Here is a 24515-nt window from a genome sequence, read left to right as displayed (position 1 = left end):
ATGCCATTAAAGCCTTGGAATGGAGAAAATAAATACCATATTACAGACTGTACCAATGAATAGAATTAAACTTTTAACAAGGTTAATTGGAATTCTTTTTTTATATAAAATTATAGGCAGTTCTGTCTTCATTACATACAAAAGAAGAGCGAGTGACAGCAAGAGGAAATGGAGAAGATCTTAATAGGTAGAAATGAATCTCTGCACTAATAATTTCTGGCCTACTTAAAGATCAAAGACTTCCTATTGCAAGAAGGTGGGACACTGGGAAATGGTAAGGTCCCACTGTTTGTGAAGAAGGCTATTCTCCAGTGGTATGCATGCTGTCTTAAATTTCTGCATTTCCTTCTGCCAGAACGAAGAAGGTCTTTCTGCCCACTCTATGCATAGAGAAAGCCAGTTTGATGTATTAGGAACAGTTCATCAAGCCTGGACAGTAGCAGAAGGCTTCATAAATTAGTGAAATGGTTCATCTCTATCTCCTAGTACCAGCCCTCTGCTCAGCATGATTGACAAAGTAATTGTAGTTAAATAGCTACTGAATAGTTGTTGACAAAAGCTGCAAGAGGAAGGGGCAGGTTTGATGTTCTGGTCACAAAATAAGGATCTGTCAACATAATCAGATGTGCACAGTAGCCTGGTTTTAAAATCTAACCAATAATGGTCCATATTTAGTAAATTATGTATTTTAACCATGCAGACCAATACTACTACTACTATTAAAAAAATTAATAATAATATTGGGACTTATATGTGTATTTTGCTAGAATATTCTAGACTATTATTTAATTATTTTCAATTATTTTCAAGTCAAGTTCTTGTTGAGCATCTGAAGTGAATATAATTGATTGCTACTAGAACTGCACTGTATGAAACTGAACTGCTTAGACAGCAGATGATAGAAGCAGCAGTAATATCTAGAGCTAGCAGAAGTTGAATATTGCCACAACTAATACTTATATTGGGTTATGTTATTATTTTCTGTTTAGGCTACAAAGACAGAATTAATAAATTTATTTGTGTCTTAAGTTTTTCTCTTGATTTTCCTGGATAGTCCTCTATTTAGTTCTCTGCCCATTTTATCCATCTGATTCCAACTGAGCCCAAAGTGTGCATGTATAATAATAATAATAATAATAATAATAATAATAATTATTATTATTATTATAATAATGGAAAAATAAGAAAATAAGAGGATTTATTTTTGATAGTATCACCACCAATCCAGTTACAAATATGTACAGTTGCTCCGCATATTATATGGACTTAACTTACATGGTCTTGGCTATACGTGGTTTTGGCTGTATGTGGGGGGCCAGGAATGTTCTAAAATTAGAACTGTAAAAAGGTTTTCTTGTTTTATTTTACTTTTGCAGAAATATACAGAATGTTCAAAACTCAAGCTTTAGACCCAGACCTAATCAAAGCGTTCAAATATAAGTACTGTGCTTTGAATTTAAAATTGGTGGCTTATAAAAGTTTCTGTTTAGTCCAGGATTGAATCTGGTAACCTTGTTGATGATTAGTAAAGCTTGGGCAAGTTTAGCTGCAGTGCAATATGTTAACTTGCACTGTATCCACAAAAGAGACAGCAGCAGTTCTGGAGATTTGTCAATTAAGACAAAACTGGCAGTTTGGTTGGCGTCAATATTCTGCCTGTTGCCTTAAGCTCCTTTATACTTTTATCTCCCTCTTGCCCCCTGTAGCTCCACAGTCACTTGTCGTTATCTGCTAAGTCATCGAAGTGCTTGTCAGATCTTAAAAATGGCTTACTTACTGAGGAGCCTCTTCTGATAATTATAGTCTTACTGTCAAATATGGGAAAAGGGGAACATTTTTATCTCTCTATTTTGAATTTTCTCGTCTTGGCAAAAAAATGAAAAACTCACTAGGCCATCTCATTATCGTGCCTGCCCTATTTTTTATTCTTTTTTTTTTAATCTTGTGGTGTTAAAGCATGTTCCAAAGCTCTGAACAACCAGCAAAGCATCCCACACACACACCCATCCCCTGTCTCCTGTGCAGCGTTTTGATCTCAGCTTGCCTGCTTTCCCTTCTGTTTCCACGCAGTACAAGATATATTTTGGGTTTTGAAGCTTAATCAAATTGGCTTGGTTTGGTTATCTGTTCAGTCTCTGTACTCCCCATTGCATAGCTTGCTAGCATAATTTAACAAATATAAAAACAATTAACACATTGAAAATGTACCGTATAGACCAAGAAAATACCCCATACTACAATTAAACAAAATACGCTAAGAATGAAACATTTCAAAACCTTTCCAACCACCACCCCCCCCCCACATACTGCTGACTATTTACGAGCAAAGAAAGAAATTAAGGAAATTACGTCATAGATGTATCCTTGATTCACACCCCTCAACAATACACAACATAGTATTAACACACCACATCAGCTCAAACCTTTCCAAATCCTGCATTTCTCTATAGAATTGAAAGTCTGTTCTGATTTTTGATAACACTAGCATTCTATAAATATGCACAAGATCCTGATTCGGCAAACTTATGCTGCCCGAAAATAAAACTGGTGAGCTGAATAGCATTTTGCTTCTGTATTTAAAACCAAAAGTAAAACTGGCCATTAAAGAAAGGAAATAAAACCAAGTCATGTATAGGACAACTGGAAGCTGCTAGAGATGCACAGGTAAGTAGGGCTCAGCAGAGTGGGGGACACAGGTGGGTGGCGGACCCTCTTGAGGTGTCGTGGGATAGTGCGCTGCGGAGACCATGGTCTGGTTGATCCCTGGAGCCAGCATCACAACCACAGTGTGTGCTGATGTGCTGGGGAGGCAAAAATAAACTGACCCCCAGAGCCAGCATTACACTTCATCCATCAGTACCAGGCAGATGTATCATCAGATGGGAGGAAATGTAAGAAGTTGAAGTTGCAGATGAGTATGGGTTTCCATATGCAGATGAATCATGTTAGGCTACTGTAAAGGGAAGTATTAAATATCTTGGCGAGAGCTGAGTTCAAGTACACATGAAGTTTTAACACCTACTCTGATGTTATGGAAATCATAACATCCTGATAATAACAGTATAACAGTGAGATCTCATGCTCTGTCTTATTGGATATAAAAAAATGTGGTGGTGAGTTTCAGGTTGTATTCTTCAGATATGCCCTTTGACCCTTTCCAGAAAAAAAGTGGAACAAGTCTTATCTTATTACACTGAATAGAAATGACTAAAATAAATACATTCTTGTATTCTTTAAATTCTTCAAAATAAATACATTTAATACGTACCAAAAAAAAAAACCTATCAGAGGTCATTTAAAGGTATAGCTGTTGAATTGTTTCATATTTATAATCTCTCTGTTCGGGTTATGACTAAAGCATTAGAGTGCGTCTGTGAAAAAGTACTCCATTCCTCAACAAAAAAGCACTCTATTATTGATGACGTGCTCATCAAATAAAACAAAAGTCCATTTCAACTGTGCTTTTTATTTCTTTTTGCAGAGAACACCTCTGGGGGACACAATGAATGAGGCACAGATCAGGCCACCCATTAATAATTAAATCTATGGAAATACTGTATTGCCAAAGATCGACTCCTACTGAATCTTGTGGGGCCTAACATTTCCATACATATGGGAGGTGGTCCAATTAGTGAATTGAATCTCCTCGGAGTATCTGTATCTGTGTTGTGATGGTAACAGGGTTGTGGGGCAAATCTGACAGCGTTGTTCAGACAATCAGCTGGCATCACTGCCCTTTAGCCTGTGGTCTTCAAATGAACAGCCTTGGCTCTGAGGTAATATGTATGCAGAACAACTAGCATTGTCTCATAATTCTAGTACACTTTGAGACCACACAGGTTTGTAAAACTGCCCCCCATTAGAATAAATTAACACGTTCTTTGAACGTGTTCCTTGATTAATGCAAGGCAGTCTGTCAAATATGAGAAATATATATATCTCAAATATGATCAAAATATATTCAGATTTTTTAAAGCAGCTTGGATATTCTGAATTCTTCCTATGTTTGGATGTTACTAATATTTTACATGAATTGTTTCTACTACATAAAAGAAGGTTATAAGGGGGGTTGGGAGGAAGGAAGCATTTGCGTTTTATTTTTTCAGTTAAATAAACTTATTCTATTTTCCTTTAATTTAGTCTGTCTCCTGGGTGTCAGCTCCCACTATGCATATGTGGAAGTGGATGTACAGAATATATACACACACCGATCAGCCATAACATTATGACCACTGACAGGTGAAGTGAATAACACTGATAATCTCGTTATCATGGCACCTGTCAATGGGTGGGTTATATTAGGCAGCAAGTGAACATTTTGTCCTCAAAGTTGATGTGTTAGAAGCAGGAAAAATGGGCAAGCGTAAGGATCTGAGCGACTTTGACAAGGGCCAAATTGTGATGGCTAGACGACTGGGTCAGAGGATCCCCAAAACTGCAGCTCTTGTGGGGTGTTCCTGGTCTATTAAAAGTGGTCCAAGGAAGGAAAAGCGGTGAACTGGCGACAGGGTCATGGGCGGCCAAGGCTCATTGATGCACGTGGGGAACGAAGGCCGGCCCATGTGGTCTGATCCAACAGACGAGCTACTATAGCTCAAATTGCTGAAAAAGTTAATGCTGGTTCTAATAGAAAGGTGTCAGAACACACAGTGCATCGCAGTTTGTTGCGTATGGAGCTGCGCATCAGAATTGGACCACGGAGCAATGGAAGAAGGTGGCCTGGTCTGATGAATCACGAGTTCAAGGTGTTGACTTGGCCTCCAAATTCCCCAGATCTCAATCCAATCGAGCATCTGTGGGATGTGCTGGACAAACAAGCCCGATCCATGGAGGCCCCACCTCGAACTTCCAGGACTTAAAGGATCTGCTGCTAACGTCTTGGTGCCAGATACCACAACACACCTTCAGAGGTCTAGTGGAGTCCATGCCTCGACGGGTCAGGGCTGTTTTGGCGGCAAAAGGGGGACCTACACAATATTAGGCAGGTGGTCATAATTTTATGGCTGTTAGGTGTATATATATATATATATATATGGACACATCAGGGGTCTACAACCCTGGTCCTAGAAAACAGGGTGTTCTGGTTTTCATTTCAGCCAAACCCTTTACTACAAGATTGAACCCATTATACACCCCACCCTGTCTCCTCCCTTAATTAAATAAATTATAATATGGTAATGAGTCCACTGTGGCAAAAGCCAGCAGCAAGAAATGAAACTTTATGGAAAGTGAATTGGAGGTGCTACTATCGGAGGTAGAAACGAGAAAAAATATTTTATTTGGAACTTTGTCCTCTGGAATTAATAACAAAAGGAAAAAAAAATGAGTGGGAGAGTTTGGCTGACGCCGTCAATGCGGTAGGATCTGAACATCGCACTGTAAATGACCTTAAAAATAAATGGTCTGATATAAAGGTGGAAGTTAAGTGGACCGCACCGACAAAGTGTGGGCAGAACAGGCAGTGGTACAATTGGTCAAAAAATGAACTTTGTCTCTGATTACCATTTACACTCACCTAAAGGATTATTAGGAACACCATACTAATACTGTGTTTGACCCCCTTTCACCTTCAGAACTGCCTTAATTCTACGTGGCATTGATTCAACAAGGTGCTGAAAGCATTCTTTAGAAATGTTGGCCCATATTGATAGGATAGCATCTTGCAGTTGATGGAGATTTGTGGGATGCACATCCAGGGCACGAAGCTCCCGTTCCACCACATCCCAAAGATGCTCTATTGGGTTGAGATCTGGTGACTGTGGGGGCCAGTTTAGTACAGTGAACTCATTGTCATGTTCAAGAAACCAATTTGAAATGATTCGACCTTTGTGACATGGTGCATTATCCTGCTGGAAGTAGCCATCAGAGGATGGGTACATGGTGGTCATAAAGGGATGGACATGGTCAGAAACAATGCTCAGGTAGGCCGTGGCATTTAAACGATGCCCAATTGGCACTAAGGGGCCTAAAGTGTGCCAAGAAAACATCCCCCACACCATTACACCACCACCACCAGCCTGCACAGTGGTAACAAGGCATGATGGATCCATGTCCTCATTCTGTTTACGCCAAATTCTGACTCTACCATCTGAATGTCTCAACAGAAATCGAGACTCATCAGACCAGGCAACATGTTTCCAGTCTTCAACTGTCCAATTTTGGTGAGCTTGTGCAAATTGTAGCCTCTTTTTCCTATTTGTAGTGGAGATGAGTGGTACCCGGTGGGATCTTCTGCTGTTGTAGCCCATCCGCCTCAAGGTTGTACGTGTTGTGGCTTCACAAATGCTTTGCTGCATACCTCGGTTGTAACGAGTGGTTATTTCAGTCAAAGTTGCTCTTCTATCAGCTTGAATCAGTCGGCCCATTCTCCTCTGACCTCTAGCATCAACAAGGCATTTTCGCCCACAGGACGGCCGCATACTGGATGTTTTTCCCTTTTCACACCATTCTTTGTAAACCCTAGAAATGGTTGTGCGTGAAAATCCCAGTAACTGAGCAGATTGTGAAATACTCAGACCGGCCCGTCTGGCACCAACAACCATGCCACGCTCAAAAGTGCTTAAATCACCTTTCTTTCCCATTCAGACATTCAGTTTGGAGTTCAGGAGATTGTCTTGACCAGGACCACACCCCTAAATGCATTGAAGCAACTGCCATGTGATTGGTTGGTTAGATAATTGCATTAATGAGAAATTGAACAGGTGTTCCTAATAATCCTTTAGGTGAGTGTATATTGTCACAATCACATGTTGACGGGCCTGAATGGCTTGTTGGTTGGGCTGCACATACATTGGTCCTTGGTCGGGGTCATCTGGCGGTGCTGCCACCTCACCAAGTGGTATGCCGTGCCTGTGCACGACATTGTGCAGCACACCACAGGCCAGCACGATGCGGCACATCTTGTCAGGGTGGTATAACAGCATCCCCCCGGTCCTGTCAAGGCAGCGCCACCGACATTTCAGCTGTGCAATCGCCCACTCTACAACTGACTGAGTGTGAGAATGGGCATCATTGTAGCTGCGCTCTTGGTCAGTTTGTGGGTTCGTGAGGTGGGTTAACAGCCACCTCTTTAGTGGATAACCGGTCTCCTGATGGGCAATTGTATAATTAAACAGCAAAACAATAATAAAAATAATATTAAATAGAACCATAGCTTTAAATGCATCACTCACCAAGAAGCCACCCATCGTGCACCCTGCCAGGTTGGAGCCTCATCCCAACCATGCTGTTTGTAAGGATGTGTGAATCATGGGTTGACCCAGGCCACCTTGCCACAATATTTGTTATGCGCATTTATGCATTACATATTACCTGCACATTTATTGAATGGAAATGTTTCCGATTCACATATGCAAATTCTTCTTCAGATGGCGCCTTTATAGCAATGTGTGTGCAGTCGATCGCTCCAATTACATTAGGAAAACCGGCTATCGCTGCAAATTGCGCTTTAATATTTGGCTGGTCAACTGCATCGTATGGGAACCTTATATAACTGGTAGACATGCGGATGATCCCGTCCCATACAGCTGGCATTGCACGGCTCAAAGACGACTGGCTTATTCCTGAGCGGTCTGCCAGTTGCCAGGAAACCAAGTGTCGTCAGCCCCTGCAGGGGAATGGGTATTGCGTGGCTCCTCGCTGTCTCTCTCTCCAAATCCGGACCCAACTCAGCACAGAGCTCCAAGTGGGCCAGAAAATCATTGTGGTCCCTAAAAACTCGGTCTCCTCGGATTCTGCCATTAGCAAAGTCCTCTAATAAGGCCAACGCTGCCATTGCCATAGACTAAGGGTTGTATCAATCTGCACATGCTTTTATATGTTCTTACTTAATTGCATAATTGATAGAATATTCCCATAAGGCTTGTGTGACAATAGTATTTTAATTAGTTTATAAATTGCAAATTAATAACAATGCTTCTCACGGGTGGTGGTGCGATAGACTTGTACAACAATTCGTAGTGTAATGTTTGCAACTTCACTTCATTGCCTGTAAGAGTTGCCAACAAACAAAAACCATGAGAAATGTACGTGCGCCAGACATGAAGTTGGCGTGGAGGAATGCACATTCTTGCGTTCATTTCACTGTTAGTACATCAGACCGTAAGCGTGAAAGATGGCGTACGCAAAGTTTTTGTGCGTACGCAGTGTTGATACATGAGATCCCAGGACTCTTTGGCATTAGGGCTCTTGACTCAATGGACTCTTTGCAACTGAACAAGCACTGTAGTTTGCAAGGTCTTATGAGATCTCAACTTTGGTAACAACAGTATAACCCTCCAACATTATTTATGAAGAAAACTAAAGAAAGGAAGAAAATAATTACTGTTATCTGAAGGCTTCTTTGGATTACCACACTTGAATTGTTCTCTATTACTTGCTGTATCCTTCTACAACTGAGGCCATATAATCACAATCCCTCCCTCCCTTTTTTGCTCTGTCATTAAGGTGTTGGGAAGCTGTAGGAGACTAGTGTCTGATAAATATTATGTTAGCTTTCTGATTGACAGTATGCATAATTCATAGCTGTCGTTTGGCTTTTTTTAAACCTACCTACATTCAAAATAAAATAAACTTCATCTTTAAATTAAGAAGCATTCAAATGGCGTAATGCAAACCAATTCAGCAGCAACTGAATGTGTCTTTTGGCTTGTTGTCTCATTTGGAAACAGCAGTCAGTTATTGTAAGCAAAGCACAACATTAATTGAATCTTGTTAGCTTATCTGCTGTGGTGTGAAATTTTGCTTTGGAACTATTGAAGAAAGTGTGGCTTTTAATAATTGATAGCCTCCAATGCATGTCAGGGAATTAAGTAAGAAAAACCCTGAATTTGACTAGATGAAACTGAAAAACAAGTGAGTTACAGACTTTCCATTTGTATAAGTTAACCATATGCCATGTATCATTCCTAGTTTTACATGTGCTACATACAGGTTAAAATAACCAAATCCCTTTAGTCTGGAACAGATATTATGAGAATTCCTGAAGGTATTGACAAAAGACTACTTCAGTATTAACAAGGACCTGATGAGACAAGCAGAAACAAAAAGGAAGTGAGTTGAAATGTGCTTTACACAAAGGGTGGTGGGTGTCTGGAACAAGCTAGCCAGCCATGCTATTGAAGCTAACCTTTCAAGGAAATTCTTGAAGAGATTCGCAGATAAGATGACCCCTGGTCATTTGCAAACCTTCTGTCATAGATGGTGTCGTGACTTGGCCATATCACTTGCGTTATTTTGTTTTCTTTGTTATTATTCAATTCACGGATTACATTTTATGAATTTTATTATTGGGTGGTTTTCTTAATTGGTTTGATTATGCTTGTTGTTCAATTATTGGTTGTGTGTGTTGAATTTCTTTCACCTTTTCATTATTATGTGTGTTTTATTATTATTTTGCCTACCTATCATTCCACAGATGATTGTTTCACCAGGACTATTTAACTGGCTGACAGGCAGCCACGGCGAAGATTTTGATGCCCTGGATAGGGAGGTTTCTTCCAGGGAAAAAGCTGTGTCTAATCTCTTGCTATTTTGGATTTGAAGTTGTGTGAAAAGAGAAGAAGGGAAACAAGACGGTGTTGTTAAGCATCCTTTATCTGATATTGCCCCTTCGCTGTCCGCTCCTCTTGTGTTTTCTCCCTGTTGGCCTCCAGTAATTTACCTGTGAGAGAGAGACTAGTTATTGATCGATATGCACATTGCATGGACCCTTAGTGTTTTGAATGCCTTGAAGACCAATTTCCAATTGTGTCCACGGGTACATGTGTCCCTGCTGATCTGGAAAAGCTCCTCTGGTTTGATGTGGTCGATGCCTTTCATGATTTTGAAGACTTGAATCGAGACCCCACGTAGTCTCCTCTGTTCCAGGGTGAAAAGGTTTAGTTCCTTCAGTCTCTCCGAGTAGGATATTCCCTTCAAACCTGGAATAAGTCTGGTAGCTCTCCTCTGAACTGCCTCTAGAGCAGCGATATCTATAAGTGTGGTGCCCAGAACTGTATACAGTATTCCAGATGAGGTCTAACTAGTGCATTGTACAGTCTTAACATTACTTCCCTTGTTCTAAATTCTACACTTTTGACAATATACCCTAACATTCTATTTGCCTTTTTTATTGCTTCCCCACATTGTTTGGATGGAGAAAGTGAGGAGTCCACCAAGATTCCTAGGTCTTTCTCATGCGTTACTTCTTCCAGTTCTATTCCTCCCATAGTGTTATTATAGTGGACATTTTTGTTACCTGCATGTATTACCTTGCACTTTTCCACATTGAATTTCATCTGCCAAGTGTAGGCCCACAACTGAATATTATCGAAGTGCCTTTGAATAACCTGTGTGTCACGGTTCCCACGTACTCACCCGCTTTCACCGCTAGAGGCCGCTATCTCCCTGTCTTTCCATTCCCCTCATTGTTCTTTTCTCATCTATTAACATTCCGGTCTCCCATGTGCATTGTTCACTCTACCTCTGTTTCCATTGGCCCTGCACCTGCCTTCCCAGTTCCTGCTCCTCTTCTTAAACCCCTCACTGCCCTCAGCCCAGTCTGCGATTCCTCGCTCCTTGTCTCCTCGCTCCTAGCCCATTGCCTGTTTTCTCATTTTTGACTCACCTTTGCCTGTCTGTACTCCTGATCCCACGACCATTGCCTGTGCCCTCAACCACGTCCTTGCCTAGCCCATTTGTCTTGTCTGCCAGCTCTACGTGAACTGCACCTGGGTCCTTACTCCCTTGCCCTGCGGTCCTCTCCTGAGAGACCCTGACACTGTGCTTCCGAGATTGTATCTGCTGAGCCACCTATTTTAGTATCATCTGCAAATTTGACAAGTTTGCTAACTATCCCAGAGTCCTGATCATTAATATAGATTAGAAAAAGCACTGGCCCTAGTATTGATCCCTGTGGAACTCCACTATCAACCTCACTCCAGTTAGAAGCAACTCCTCTAATCGACACCTTCTGTCTCCTATACATCAACCAGTTTATAATCCATCTACTTACATTACCCTGAATGCCTACAGCCTCCAATTTGAGGATCAGTCTCTGGTGTGGAAACTTTATCAAAAGCTTTCTGAAAATCTATGTATATCATATCATATGCTTTCACGTAATCTACAGCTGCAGTTGCATGTTCAAAAAATTCTAATAAATTAGTAAGACATGATCTGCCTCGTCTAAACCCATGTTGACTATCTCCAAGAATATGATTTTCATTAAGATGCTCCTGTAATGTAAGGTACATTTATAAATTTCAATAAAAGAAGTGAATTATATAGTATCACTTTATCAAGAATCCTGGAATCTTGTAGAACTAAATTTCCATAATAAATGGACGCAGACACCAATTCCAAAGATATAAATTGTCAAATGTATTAAAAACAAAGACTAAATGTAGCACTACACTAATCATACAAAAAGGGAAAAACTAATTAAAATTCACTCTAGATCACAAATCAAAGACAAATCACTTACGTGACCAAATCAAAGACCATGGGATCGCATATGATAACACACAAATCGTTAAACAAAAAAGGTTATGAACACATTGACTACAATACCGGTTAGTAAGACGAAGGTGAGTCTCTCATTAGTATTGTTAGTCGGACATCAAATAACTACGCAGGTTAGTATTTATGTCAGGTAACTTCTCGTTATATATATATATCAGTCTCATTTATGTTTAGGTGCCAAGAAAGATCCTATCATTACTTGTTACCACAATTTCCCTTAACTGATTATTATTCAATGATTAAGGATAGGCAGGGCCACCAATAATCTAATGTCTATTAACGTGTGTCAATTTCAGACTGAACAGTTAAACAGGAATGAGAAGATATTTCTCAGTGTTGACAGATTTTATTTCTAAAATTGTCAACAAAACAGTTTAATGCAACACATATTTATATTTAAGCAAAACTAAATGATATTACACATTCTAGAGTTATGAATCACAGATTAACATTTCTAATTGATTTCTCAAATGTCATGAATGATAAACTCCAAACTGATAAACTTATCTCAATTTCGTCGCAGAGAGGCCTCTCTGGCTTCGGGCTCAGATAACAGCACAAGGCACGAGGTCCGTGTGGTGTGGAACAAAGGCTTTGTCCAAGAACTTCCACTCAGTCGATGCACCTGGAAGTTGGGGTTTCGCGAAACAGAGTCTTTTCCAAACAGATTTTCCACTGGTTTGAAGGCTCCAAGGGTGTGCACAAAATCTTCTTTGCAAGCAGGGTTTTTCCACCGTAGTTACTTGAAGACAAAGTCTTTGAGGAAAGCAGGGCCCTGTTTGGTTCCAAGGGTCGAGTTTCTTAAGACTCAATAGCTATTTAAATGACTGACACTTTCGTATTCAGTCGACTTAGTCAATTGTCCAGCTGTAAAACTCCACTGATCAGATGGGTACAGGCGGGCAGGCGCAGGTTCTAAAGTTCTTTAACTGAATAAAGTTCTTTAAAGAATTCTTCGTACGGCTCAATCTCCTTCTCCCAGTTTAACTCTTCTGTTGCCGGCAAAGACTTTGTTCCGTTTCTGGTTCCAGTTCTGGCAACAGAGCTACAGGTTAAGCTGTGGCAGCGAGTTACTGGTTCAGGTGAGAGAGAGAGAGAGAGAGAGATGCTGTGCGCTACCCTTTATATGCCTGTCAGATCAATAGATAATTGGTTCTTGAGTTTGTGAGATTGAATTTCGGTTTCAGCCCCCAGTGTCCTATTGGAGGGGGGCTTGATTTATGACTGATGTCAATCCATGCCATCTTTTGGAAATGCCGGTTGGCCCGGGTTCATAGCTCTGTGTCGTGATTTCGGCTCTCGTCCATTTCAAAGAGTTTTTATTACCTACAGGCCCCCTTCCCCAGACTACTCGCAGCAGGGATTCCAAGCTATTTGGCCCATTCTCGGTGCCATCCTCAAGACTGCCACTTTGATGTAAACCAGTTCACACGCTGATGAGCCAAGGAAATCTGATAACTTAACCCACAGAGATTCCATTTAGTTATCAGGATCTAATTTGTGTTTTTCTGACATATAATGCTATCCCACCACCTCTGCAATTATCTCTCCTTAACTGTGTGTATCCTTTCAACTTGTATTCATCCCCATCATTTTCTATAAGCCATGTTTCTGTCACTCCTACAACATCATAGTCACACACCAGCACTGTGGCTTCTAGGTCTAACATCTTGTTCCTTATACTGGCATTGAGGTACAAACATTTCAGGACTTTCCTACTAGCAGTTTCCCTTTGTTTTCTTACCATAGTGGAATACAATTAGTATACAATTACTGGATTGTATACTGACTGTTATCCCTGACTATAACTGCAGACTGCCAGACTCGCCTGTTTCCATCAGCTGGAGTATCTCTAACAACAGGGTTGCAGTTCTGCCCTCCTCCAGGTTGCATGCACCGGAAAAGAGAAGACAAGAGAAGAGAGAGAGAGAGAGGCACAGCCGGACAAAGTGCAGTACTGGGATCGCGTCACCAGGCGGAAGCAGCCGTTTGGTTTGAATCACCTTCAAGAAATAAACATTGAGGTTAAAATTATTCACATTTAGGTCTCCTTTAGGTCCCTCAAAAGATTTAGGCTGGGTCAAAAAACGGGACTAGTTTTGACCCGGCCCAGGGCTGCCTTAAATCTTTGACCCCATTCACATTTGAGTTAAGGTGGCCCTGGGCCGGCCTAAATCTCAAATGTGAACGGGGTCTATAGGCTTGTGAAGAACAAATCCCACAGTCCCAATACCATACTCGCCTAGTGGTGGTGGTTTGTGATGTTGCTGTCTGTGGGGACAAGCAAAGGGTCAGTGTTGCACATCCTTCACTTTATGCTCCTGAATTCAACAGGGCAAAGTCTTAGATATTTGATTGCCCTTTTAATTAGGATCCTTATTATTGATTTATTTATTTTTGCTCCTGTGTTTCATTTGGGTAGGGTTATTATAGTGATTACGCTGGGGCTATTAAAGGCATTTTAAATAGGTTTTATAAATTGTTATTTCCCCTGTTTCTACTGAGTACAGACTTCTCGCCCTGTATGTAGTATTCAACCTCTTAATTGATTCTGAAAATAAAACAATTACATTAAACTTACCTGTGTCTGTCGTGGTGTACTGGGGTCCTGAACCGTGCCTCTGCGGGGAAAAGGTTGGGTGGCTTGAGCCACGGTCCTCATTAAACCTGGGTAGTGTAGTCGATTTGTATTCCCTTGCTATCTCCAGCTTTAGCTTGTGACACTTCAGTGTATAACACAAGTCTTGCTTACTCTATTGCAATTTAAATTTTTCAAAAATAACTTCCTTAAAAGAGAAGTGTGAACTTTAATATTTTGCTGTTTTCTTTGTGAATTTCTGTTTGTTAACCATTTCATTTTTAGATGATTAAATTATTTCCCTGCTATGGAAGCATGGGAGAACAGTATGGAAGACAAAGTTCACTTTTGTAACCTAAAGCTGCCTTTAGCAACAGTATGTTTTCTTGCAACTCAATGCCTGGGGCGAACAATTAACAGACATGAAGGAAAACAAAGGAAAAAAGCATAGTATTAGTTAACTGCATTAAAGTTGGTCTGATTTCCAAAGTAGAAAAGTTTGTTTGTTAACATTTATTTATTTACAGTCACTTAGTTTTCTGCACAACTAATCCAACTTGGTATGAACAGATTGATGATATAAAAATCAGTTCTGGGTTTACTTAATCATTTTTCTGTAACTGGCTGTACTTGAATCAGGTGGTTTTCAAAGTGCTTCAGTTCAGGAAACCAGGTTAGACAAAAGCTGAAGATACACAAAAATGAAGGCTGCCAACCACTTCTTTAGAGTGTCGAAAATGTGATGTGCTCAAAATAATAAGAGAGGGAGATAATATGTTTAGTTTTGTGGAAAATTCACCTAATGTGAAATGCTATATATATATATATATATATATATATAATGCGAGAGAGAGAGATTTTACATATACAATCAACATAGTAACATCATATGCAATACACATCATAATAGCACACAATACAAAACACACAAACAAAAAAACATATTAAAATGGATAAGAAACCAGCCTTCTATTTTCATCTTATTCAATGACAGTAAGATTCATAATAGGCTATATGGTGCACCTGACTCTCATACATTACAGCAGCTCATGAAGGTGGAGAAACTTAAAAATTGAAGATTTAGAGTATCAAATTACTTGCAGTAGGGCTTTCTTTAAAGTTGGATTCAGCTGAAATATTTTATTCCCCCACTAACGTCTAGTTTTCCAAAAGCAGGCAATAGGTATTTATATATGTATAATGAGACCCTGCCCTAATTTGACAGATTATGAATGATTTACTTGGCCAACATACAACAAACTCTTGAAAGGATTTATGAAGAGGAGAATCAGTGTCAGGATGGCTATAAATTTCTGCAGACAGCCGTGAGATAAGGAGAGCACAATCAATTGTCGGCACTGATGGAAAGACGGCAATGCTGAGCAACGCCTTTTCTACTAAGTAGCATCAGTTCTGGAAAGGAGCTACATATAATTACCAGCTCTTCAGCCATGCCAGGTTTTCTATCAGATTTTCCAGGCTATGACTCAACAAGACATTTTCCATTACAACATGACAGCTTCACTTTATGGTTGAATCGGAGGCAAAGGCAGTTTAACAGTAATTGTTAAGTGAGAGGGATAAGCAGGACATGCTCCTGTTGAGGCCCATGTTTCACTACTATCACCAAAGCTGAACCTGAGGGATTTCTTGTCATATGGATCATATAAATAACACCTGCAATTTACCTCTCAATCATCTACTTCAATCAGGAATTTGATTAACATTTGGTGCAAGCTTATGTTTGATATTCAGTATGATACATACAATTTAAATTATACACTCACAAACACACACAGTTGTAGTCAAATCACATCTATCATTTGAACAATGTTACTCTGTCATTAATTTTATTTCATAATTTTTGCTCATTAAACAATACAGTGTTGATTTAGCCTTGAGAAAACAGTTAAGATTCCTGACTGAAGGAAGTTCAGGTAGTGGAAATGTATTGTGTAATTGTGATGGCTCTATAATGCATGTAAGACTACATGAGACTAATATTAAAATACAGAAGGCAATATTATGATGGCACTGTATATTATAATCTACGGATCAGATGTATAAATGTTAAGCTGTATATACATATATATACATTTCAAGAATAGGCCAGCTAACTTTATTGAGTAGTCTGTGTATATATTTCTAAACCTCTATCTATATCTATCCATCAATGAAATTATATATATAACAGTGAGAGACAGAATAACAACAAACAAATCCAGAAAAACGCATTTCAAAAAAGTTATAAATTGATTTGCATGTTAATGAGGGAAATAAGTATTTGATCCCCTATCAATCAGCAAGATTTCTGGCTCCCAGGTGTCTTTTATACAGGTAACGAGCTGAGATTAGTAGCATTCTCTAAAAGGAAGCGCTCCTAATCTCAGCTCGTTACCTGTATAAAAGACACCTGTCCACAGAAGCAATCAATCAATCAGATTCCAAACTCTCCACCATGGCCAAGACCAAAGAGCTGTCCTAGGATGTCAGGGACAAGATTGTAGACCTACACAAGGCTGGAATGGGCTACAAGACCATCACCAAGCAGCTTGGTGAGAAGGTGACAACAGTTGGTGCGATTATTCGCAAATGGAAGAAACACAAAATAACTGTCAGTCTCCCTCGGTCTGGGGCTCCATGCAAGATCTCACCTCGTGGTGTTTCAATGATCATGAGAACGGTGAGTTGCTTCACAAACTGTGTGCAAGTGTACCTAGAAAAATTGATGCTGTTTTGAAGGCAAAGGGTGGTCACACCAAATATTGATTTGATGTAGAATTTTCTTCTGTTCACTCACTTTGCATTTAGTTAATTGATAAATATGATCTATTAACAATCTGTGCACTGTGCAGCAATAAAATCTGGTCCACTTACAAATGGGACAGTGTGGATCATTGCATCAAACATCATATCACCCTCTTGAACACTGCAGTGTTTCTTGCAGCTGTATATTGTAGCCTTCTATACATGCAAGCCAGCATAGACATAAATAGTGGTCACACTGAGCTGCCTCCTGGTGTGTCCTGTCACTGTCCACTGGAGTGTTCAAATTGGTCCCATATTTATGTGTGCCCAATTGTATTGCTTCACAATGCGCCTTTTTCATAACACTGTTGCTTGGATAGACCAACATTATAAACACCTATGTTTGTATGTATTTATTGTGGAGCTGAGCACTTAAAAGACCTCTGGAAATAACCAGATCGTTCAGTTTAATTTGACACTGCCAGGAAGTGGTGTATGTCAGTTTGAAATTTTGCAGGAACCTAATGGCAGTGACTAACCGTTGTCATTAGTTCTAAAGAGGCTGTTAGACACTGTACAGTGCCCATTATTAAATCAAAACGAGGGAAGTCAAGCGATGGAAAGTACCAATTGTTTTTTTCTTTCTAACCTAGCATAAAATGACTAATCTAATGATATCCAGAAAATAAATAATCAATGCAGCTAATAAATTATACTTTGTCATTATATAGATGCAGGTAATACATTCTTCTGGGCTGCAGACATCAATTTTGCAATATTTTAGCAGCCTCTCAACTTGCAAAGTCAAGAGACTGGGTTTTTCCAAGCCTCATTGTTTAGTACAGAAAACACTACTTAGGGAGCTGGGGATATTTTCAACCCTGTCTGCTGTGACTGCTTATAATTTTAAGTAAAAGTCATCTTGTCTTATTCAGTTCTCCATCAGGACACGTTCCACATATGACTTGCTTTAATGACTGCTTGCCAATCACTCCGTCCTCCTGCATAATAAAAGTTATGCAAATAGCCCATTACTTTGACACTTCCAGACATCTTCTGAGTGTGTAGCGGCATTCCCCAGGGTTTCAAGCCAAATGAAGGGGGAAAAAGACAAGTAGTTGATTTTTATTGCTGCATTGAATATTTCTCAACAATGACTTCACACACACACATACACATACACACACACAAACCGCATGTATTTGGGCTGTTGAAGAAGAAACTTACTGCAGTGTTGTACATAAGAAGTGTGTAGTTGGGCTACAACAAACCAAATTTAATTTTTTCTTAAGTGAATACCAACAAAATGAGGCACACTGGTAGTCCTAATCATGTGGACAGTCTTCGGAATGAAAATGTGTATGAAAATGAAGCATTTTATAATATACATTTTATTGCTATTTCTTTTTAATGTATTTGTGAACAATCATTAGTACACATATGCTTGGCATTCTGTCCTCCAAGTGGTCTGTCACCTTCAATTGTTGTTCATTATTAATGATCTCTCTAAGGAAATTGGTAACATACAACATCAAGAACAACATACAACACCAGAATAAACTTAAGACTTATTAATACTTAATTTTAGTCTTCCCATAAAAATGGATTTATCTGCATATAGAACATTAATGCTTTTTATTGTCCATTAACATAACATTCCAGATGTTATTGAAAGCATGAGAAAAAAAGCATTGTCAGTATTATCTTCAAACAAAGCGAATAAAACAAAAAACAAAATTGTTATTTCCAAAAATATTCAGACTTTATTGAAGAAAGACATTAATCTAGGATTAACACAAACACCACACCAAAGTTCAGAACAATCAGTACATTAAGTTAGTCACAATGATCATTTACAGCATACTGTAGTCACACAACCACCTGAATATCTAAAGAAGCCACACATAAGTGAATTCTTCATCTTTGCATGTGAACAGTATGGTAATGATTTTTAAAAAGCGTTCTGCTTCACAGGTGTGAATTCGGAGACGTAGATATTTTATGAACAAAATATGACATATAAAGCACACAAAAAAGTGTTTTAAATAAGGACATAACAACAAACCCCAAAATTTGCTGAATATGCACAGTCTCTCATTATTTGTATAACTTTTTCACAGCTTGTTGAAGAAACTCTTACCCACTGAATTGGCTGCACATTATTTTGGATTTAGTCATATCAGGGATTTTTACCAGTTATTCAGAACCATCATTTTAGTCTATTATACAAATAAAGTGATCACAGTAAACATTTCCTTCAGACTGACTTTGACTAAATTGGTCTCTCATAACAAACCAACTCATATTTGATTTACACCGAACAGAATATATCCAAGGTAATGCGTTCGCTGCAGGATCTCAGTTCAGGTTGATCATATAATCATAGTCATATACCCAGAAGAGAAATTGGATAGGTTTAGTGTTTCAAACAACTCCTGTGTGGCTTCCAGAATAGTAGTCAATGGACAGTTATCATCAATTCATAATTCATATATATATATTTTACTCTTGTCATACTCTCATACAACCCCAGGAAATAAACACAATATAGCACCCAAGTTCAAATATGCACCAGTTTAAAAGGCAATTTCACCACCTAAGGAATTGCTAAGTCTGTTGAAACAAAGAATATGCTGGCTGAATTCAGTGCCTAATATACACCTTATTACAACACGTTTGAGTCAAATCTCAAGAGAAGCTTGCTGCTGGTACAAAGCCCTCAATGCCATTTATTTATCAAAATCTGAAAAAACCTGCACCACAGAATTGGTTACTTGGTAGTGGCCCTGTACATCTTGAATAACATGACATGACATCAGCACCACCATAATTCAACCTGAAAACCAAAAGTCCATTACTTTTTTCAAATGAGCCTGAACACTTTGCATTTGTGACACAGTCTGTACCACAGCCATTAGAGAAATTCTGTAACAATTATGGCATATCAGGGAGACTATGGCAACCACAACTTCAAGTCACTACGGCAACAACAAGCTCCCCAGTTTCTCTGAAAACACAGATCAGTTTCACCCATTTTAAAATAATATTCCTTTTCTTCTATTTAAGGAAAACTGCTTGTCTATTTTATTAAGTAAGACAAGTTCAATAGTGAAAATCAACATTATCTGTCCTATCCGAGTTTCATGAGAAAGCACATATCTCACACACAGAAGAACCCACTTACGTTTATACCTGAACAAATGCCTACTTAAAAAATTGCAGTATTTTACAAATATGTGCAGTGCTCTCAGATTCACCTCTTCAGCTAATATGTCAGAAATCACAAATTCTGGAACAACCTGAATGTAAAGATGTAGCATTATAAAGATTTCCTTGGATGCAAAGAAAAAATATTCAGTCTCAGTTTAGAAATGCATGGAACTTGTGACAATTTAAATCTATTCCTTGTCCCTTGTTCCTAAATCATAATATTCCCCTCAATGAAATTGTGTGTGTGTGATATATATATATTTTTAAAAATGAGAATATATAATGTGATTGACAGTTGAAACTGAAAAACAGCTGCAATATACTGATTAGTCAACCATGGGGGTGGAAAAACATAAGGAAAATGATTCACCTGGAGAGAAGAGGAATATTTTCTCATGACCTTGTTTTCAGGATTTATCTGACTCTCTCACCAGGTGAATAAGTTTCACTCATTTCTTCTCACTTTGCCGATTAAACAACATTACATCATACAGTTGTTCATCGATTGCAAGTGTCAATCACATCAGTCGATGTTGTTGTATACCCCTCCCAGAAAACACCAAACAAGTACTAGATTCACTTATAATTTTGCACCACACTGATTATACAGCTCTGGAAAAAAAATTGAGAGCACTGCAATTTTTTTCTAAAAATCAGCATTTCTACATGTATGGCAGCCATTCTATTCCATTCATATTTTTATTTGGAATTTGGGAGAAATGTTGTCAGTAGTTTATAGAATAAAACAAAAATGTTCATTTTACCCAAACACATACCTATAAATAGTAAAACCAGAGAAACTGATAATTTTTCAGTGGTCTCTTAATTTTTTCCAGAGCTGTATATGTTCCAGAGTCCTACACAAATACAAATACAAGATACAAAAATCTATAAAACAGTCTAATTCATAAAACCAACCATTCATGTTAATGGAAATGTAACATTACAGTATCGAAGTTAATCACAAAACACATTTTAAAAATGTTATCAGTAGAGGTTTCTATTTAACAGAAGGGAAGTGATATCCTATGTCTAAATATGTAACAGTGGGAAAAATAATCCTGGTTTGCATGCTTTCTGGGAATTTAAAAGGCTCTTTGGATAAACTGGAATGCAATTGGAGGCAAAACAGGAGGTTTTATATTTTAATATCTGAGAAAGAATAATGTAATCTACTTTATTTTCCCCCATGCGAGATTATTATTTTAGATCAACAGATGGTATGGGTGAAAGTACTGTATGTACCAGCTTTCAGCACAATGGTAGCCTACCATCTGCTGGGAAGGGAATGGTATTGCATTTTATTACCCTACTATACTACATTATTCTGGAGTAACTGAACTGAATAAAAAATAATACAGAATGGATCTGTGGCACATAAAGGCAGTGCCAAAGTAAATCATTCACCTTTCTTACACAAATTAATGGTCCTTCAGTGAAAACACCATCAAAGATTAACAATATGGCTGTAAACAAAATTCTCTCAATTCAAAAGACATTTCAATACTATGGCACACAAAGCCTGGTTTCTCCCACATTATCATTAATTGAACATTTGAAAATGAATGGGATGAATAATTGTATAGGATTATCCAGATTAATGTGGTCTTTGCCACAATCAAACAATGCATTTACCATGTCTAAGAGAAGTGTCATGTAGGCCTATCTTTATTCCGTAATTCCACAGAATTAAAAAAACATTTACAAATAACAATAAATGTATGTCATCTGAATTTATAACTACAGCAATGCACATACCCAGGCCTCAGGGGCCTAATTTCTATGCTCTCCATTCATTTTCCAATTTAAATTTGAGGTTTTGAAAGGCTTTTGTAATCATTTTCTTAAAAGACTAGACCTCATCAACAGGGTGCATAAGTGCACAGTGAATTTTGCATGCCATAAAAGCTTAAAAATAATAATAATTAAAAAAAAAGCTAGAAGAGCTTGTCCACATGGGAAGGAAAACGGGAAGTACATTTTGGACTGCACCATAAAGATTTCAAAGCCTGTTGGGTAATTTCAATAATGTCTTTTGACTCAAATCACTAATTTCATGGCATGAAAATCTGGCAGTTTGTCTCAGACCAACTTGGGTGGGAGAGGAGAATTTTGTCATGAGCAGGGACACATTTGGAGGATGAAGGAGTAGCAGCAACATCAGTAAAGACAAATACAAAAGGAAATCTCCAAATGCACAAGGCAGCTGGCCCATTTTGTTTTTTCTCTTCACACCTGACTGGAAAAAGGTAAGCAAGAGCCATTTATTCAGGTAAATGTCAAAAGCCATTACCCCTCCGACAATTTGTATACTTCAACTTGAATTTAACATCTTGGTGGGTAAATGTTTTAAAGGAATCTTAAAAACGTGCTGGTCTTCAGCCCTCAAGGCCTAGATGTGACTTTCATAAATGACACATTTAGGACCAGTGGTGCCTAGCATGGAAACAGCCATCTCATCATCACTGTCTTCAGGGCCATGACTATTGCAATCAACCTCCACCTCGGGCGGTTTCAATTGCAGATGAACAGAGACTTGTATTTCCTGGCCTTGCTCCTGAGGAAACCCATATTCCAAATCTCCTTCTCGGGCAGCACTCTCTTGGACCCCTGACTGGACAGTATAAATACTCTCTTGCCCCACCTCCGGGCATCCATCAATAGCCTGGCAATGCTTGCTTGCTTTCCTGGGCCGGTCAGGGTCGTCGAGGTGGACGGCCTCAAACATTTCCTCCACGAAAGCCCTGCAGTTGAGGATGAGGGGCGGCAGGGGTACGCTCCTGGCAAGCTCTTCGATGTGCCTGGCGAACTCCATGGTCTTGAACTGGGTGACTTTGGCCAACTCCAGCGTCTTGGCCGAGGTGATGATGGGGATGCGCTTGGCAATCTCGAAGGCCTTCTGCAGCCTCTCGGCCCCCTCGGTCCGGAAGAACTCATTGATGGCTTTCTCTGTCTTGCGCAGGTGGCTGCTGACCATGCAGAGCCGGGTGATATTGAGGATCATGGTGATGGTGAAGGCAACCAGGCACACTATGACATAGTAGAAGCCAAGGCCGCTGTGGGTGTACGCCACTCGTAAGGTGATGGTATAGTTCGAGGTCCCTGAGGAGCCCGAGGCTATACACGTGTACCTGCCTCGGTCTTCAAAACTCACTGTTGTGATGTTTAAGACGCCTTTGTCTAGGATCAACCATTTTCCTCCTGAAGAAAGCAAAACAAATTTAATTTCAGCATTCACAAGGTAAACATATTTAAGATGCAATAGTACTACAAAAAGATAATACGCAGTTTCTGTGTGACTTGGCACAAGCTTTTCGTTTACAGGGCTGCCAATGTATAGCAATGAAAGGAGCAAGGACTTCAATATCCACAGTCTATATGGACTGAACTGAAATTAATTCCCAATCACCTGAACTATAATATATATATATATATATATATATATGTATATATATATATATATATATATATATATATATATATATGAGAGCAGTTACATGTACCGACACAAAAAGTAGCATTTGATAATTGTTTTATTAAATAAGTATGTATGGTTTTTATGAGTACATCCAAATGAAAAAACACAAACATCAATTTCAAATATAGTTAGATCATATGCACCCCCCCCCCCCCCCCCCCTATACACTGGGATCCATTAAATCCGTTAAATGTAACGCTGGAATACCAAAGGTCGAGTGTAATCACATGCATCTACAAAATTGCGCCACACTCAAAGATTGGCACTGCGAAAGCACTGGGTATATAGTTCTTCATGGGTCACTCACCTCCTTCCTCTTCATCCAGAATGTGTCCCTTGGAGTTGTACCACAGTATATCCTCATAGCTTCCAGTCACGTTGCATTCAATTAAAGTACTGGATCCCTCCTTTACAACGACCTCCCGGAGAGCTGGGAGATTGGCCAGGCGCTGTTCGGGAATATGCGACTTGTTCTGTGGCGGCTCAGTTCTAAATCCAGCTGCTCTTTGTGCACCAGTGAAACAGACCACAGTGCACCCGAGGAAAATGAAAAGCACCGGATTCCCCCGCTGTTTCAGCAACATATCAAAACAGACGTGACAACTACCACTACGAAACCAAAACCCATTCAAGTGCACAACAATAAAAACAGGTCGTTACCAGCAAACCAGGAAATATTTTACTTTCGAGCTTCCTTGACTTCTGTGATACCTGTCAAACGACATTCGTGTTATTTAAAAACGGAATAAATATAACCACTGCGTAATAATTTTGTCAATATAGATACTTCAATTTTATTTAACACTATATATATATAACACTTTGCTGCTATTCATATTGCACACTAGGTTGGCATATATAAAATTGAATATATATGTGTTGATACTATACATTAGCATCAAAACAGAGCAAACTTGAAAAGCAAAACAAACAAAATCACAACGTACAATAATTAAAATTACCTTCGTGCGCTTCCTGATCTACACCGGAAACGGAAAT

General features: G+C 39.1%; 1 protein-coding gene across 1 annotated transcript; it reads right to left on the bottom strand.

The window, feature by feature from the left end:
* Window positions 1–18565: 18565 nt before the first annotated feature.
* LOC136762873 (microfibril-associated glycoprotein 3) lies at window positions 18566–24501 on the bottom strand. Its single transcript, XM_066716467.1, has 3 exons — window positions 24479–24501; window positions 23824–24227; window positions 18566–23239 (listed from the first exon to the last, which is right to left on the bottom strand). The coding sequence occupies exons 2-3, from the start codon at window positions 24098–24100 to the stop codon at window positions 22431–22433; spliced, it is 1086 nt and encodes a 361-aa protein (XP_066572564.1). The 5' UTR covers window positions 24101–24227; window positions 24479–24501; the 3' UTR covers window positions 18566–22430.
* Window positions 24502–24515: the final 14 nt, after the last annotated feature.

Source organism: Amia ocellicauda, chromosome 11 (genome assembly GCF_036373705.1).
Source record: "Amia ocellicauda isolate fAmiCal2 chromosome 11, fAmiCal2.hap1, whole genome shotgun sequence".
NCBI classification, from domain to species: Eukaryota; Metazoa; Chordata; class Actinopteri; order Amiiformes; family Amiidae; genus Amia; species Amia ocellicauda.
Note: the sequence above shows the minus strand (reverse complement) of the source record. Positions and strands in the feature narration are given on the sequence as shown.